The sequence below is a fragment of the Colobus angolensis genome, unplaced genomic scaffold (genome assembly GCF_000951035.1).
Source record: "Colobus angolensis palliatus isolate OR3802 unplaced genomic scaffold, Cang.pa_1.0 Scaffold130, whole genome shotgun sequence".
Classification (NCBI taxonomy): domain Eukaryota; kingdom Metazoa; phylum Chordata; class Mammalia; order Primates; family Cercopithecidae; genus Colobus; species Colobus angolensis.
Genome location: NW_012114253.1, coordinates 5,620,632 through 5,621,401, shown reverse-complemented (window position 1 = coordinate 5,621,401; position 770 = coordinate 5,620,632). Strand labels below are relative to the sequence as shown.

The window sequence follows — 770 nt, the reverse complement described above, 5'->3', positions numbered from 1 at the left end:
GGGGGAGGGGGCGGGTCCGGGGCCAGGGTCCGGAACAGGAGTCCGAGCGCCCTGTGGTGCAGCCAGAGCCCTTAGAAATAGTGTCTGAGGGTGTCAGGACCCCCAAGTAGGTGGCCGAGAGCTCTGCGGTGAAGCCGAGCCCAGAAGTGGGGGTGCTTGGGCAGCTGGTGGAGGGAGAAGAATGCGGCAGTGTTAGGGTCCTGGTAGAGAAGGAGACAGGTCCCTGGTCATACAGAGCCAGGACCCTGGGAAAAGGTCTAGCAAGGGGAATCTGAGCCTAGGATGAGAGGAGCTTGGCAACTAGGGGCAGAGTCAGGGTAGGGAGGAGTCTGAGGGTGGAACCGGGATGCAAAGGGGAGGGGCCTGGGAGCCCTGGGGGGGAGGTGCGGTCAGATCCCAGGAGACTAGTGTGCCTGGGGGTTTGTGTGGCATGGGGGGAGGGGAGACTTTGATAGGAGTTGTCCGGGACCCCAGCGAGGTGAGGGCTCAGACGGTGGTGAGGGCACATAGTAGGGGAGCGGAAGCCTGGCTCTCAGGCCTAGGCCCCTATCCTGTCCCAGGCCAGGTCCAGGCCCTGGACCCCGCCTAGCATAGGCTAGTGTGTATCCCTGGAACCAGAAGAGAGTAGGTGGGCTCTGGAGGCCTCCCAGGACCCCCGTAGACTCTGTGATCCCCATGCCCCAGGACATGCGTGGGCGCTATGAGGCAAGCCAGGACCTGCTGGGCACCCTGCGGAAGCAGCTTAGCGACAGCGAGAGTGAGCGGCGGGC

At 64.0% G+C, this 770-nt stretch overlaps 1 protein-coding gene across 1 annotated transcript in view; it reads left to right on the top strand.

Moving 5' to 3' along the window:
* The window catches only part of CROCC (ciliary rootlet coiled-coil, rootletin), an 84,957-nt gene that overhangs the window by 34,434 nt on the left and 49,753 nt on the right, over positions 1 to 770 (top strand). The window contains 1 exon segment of the mRNA XM_011934077.1: positions 662 to 764. Coding sequence (XP_011789467.1) covers positions 662 to 764 — 103 coding nt within the window.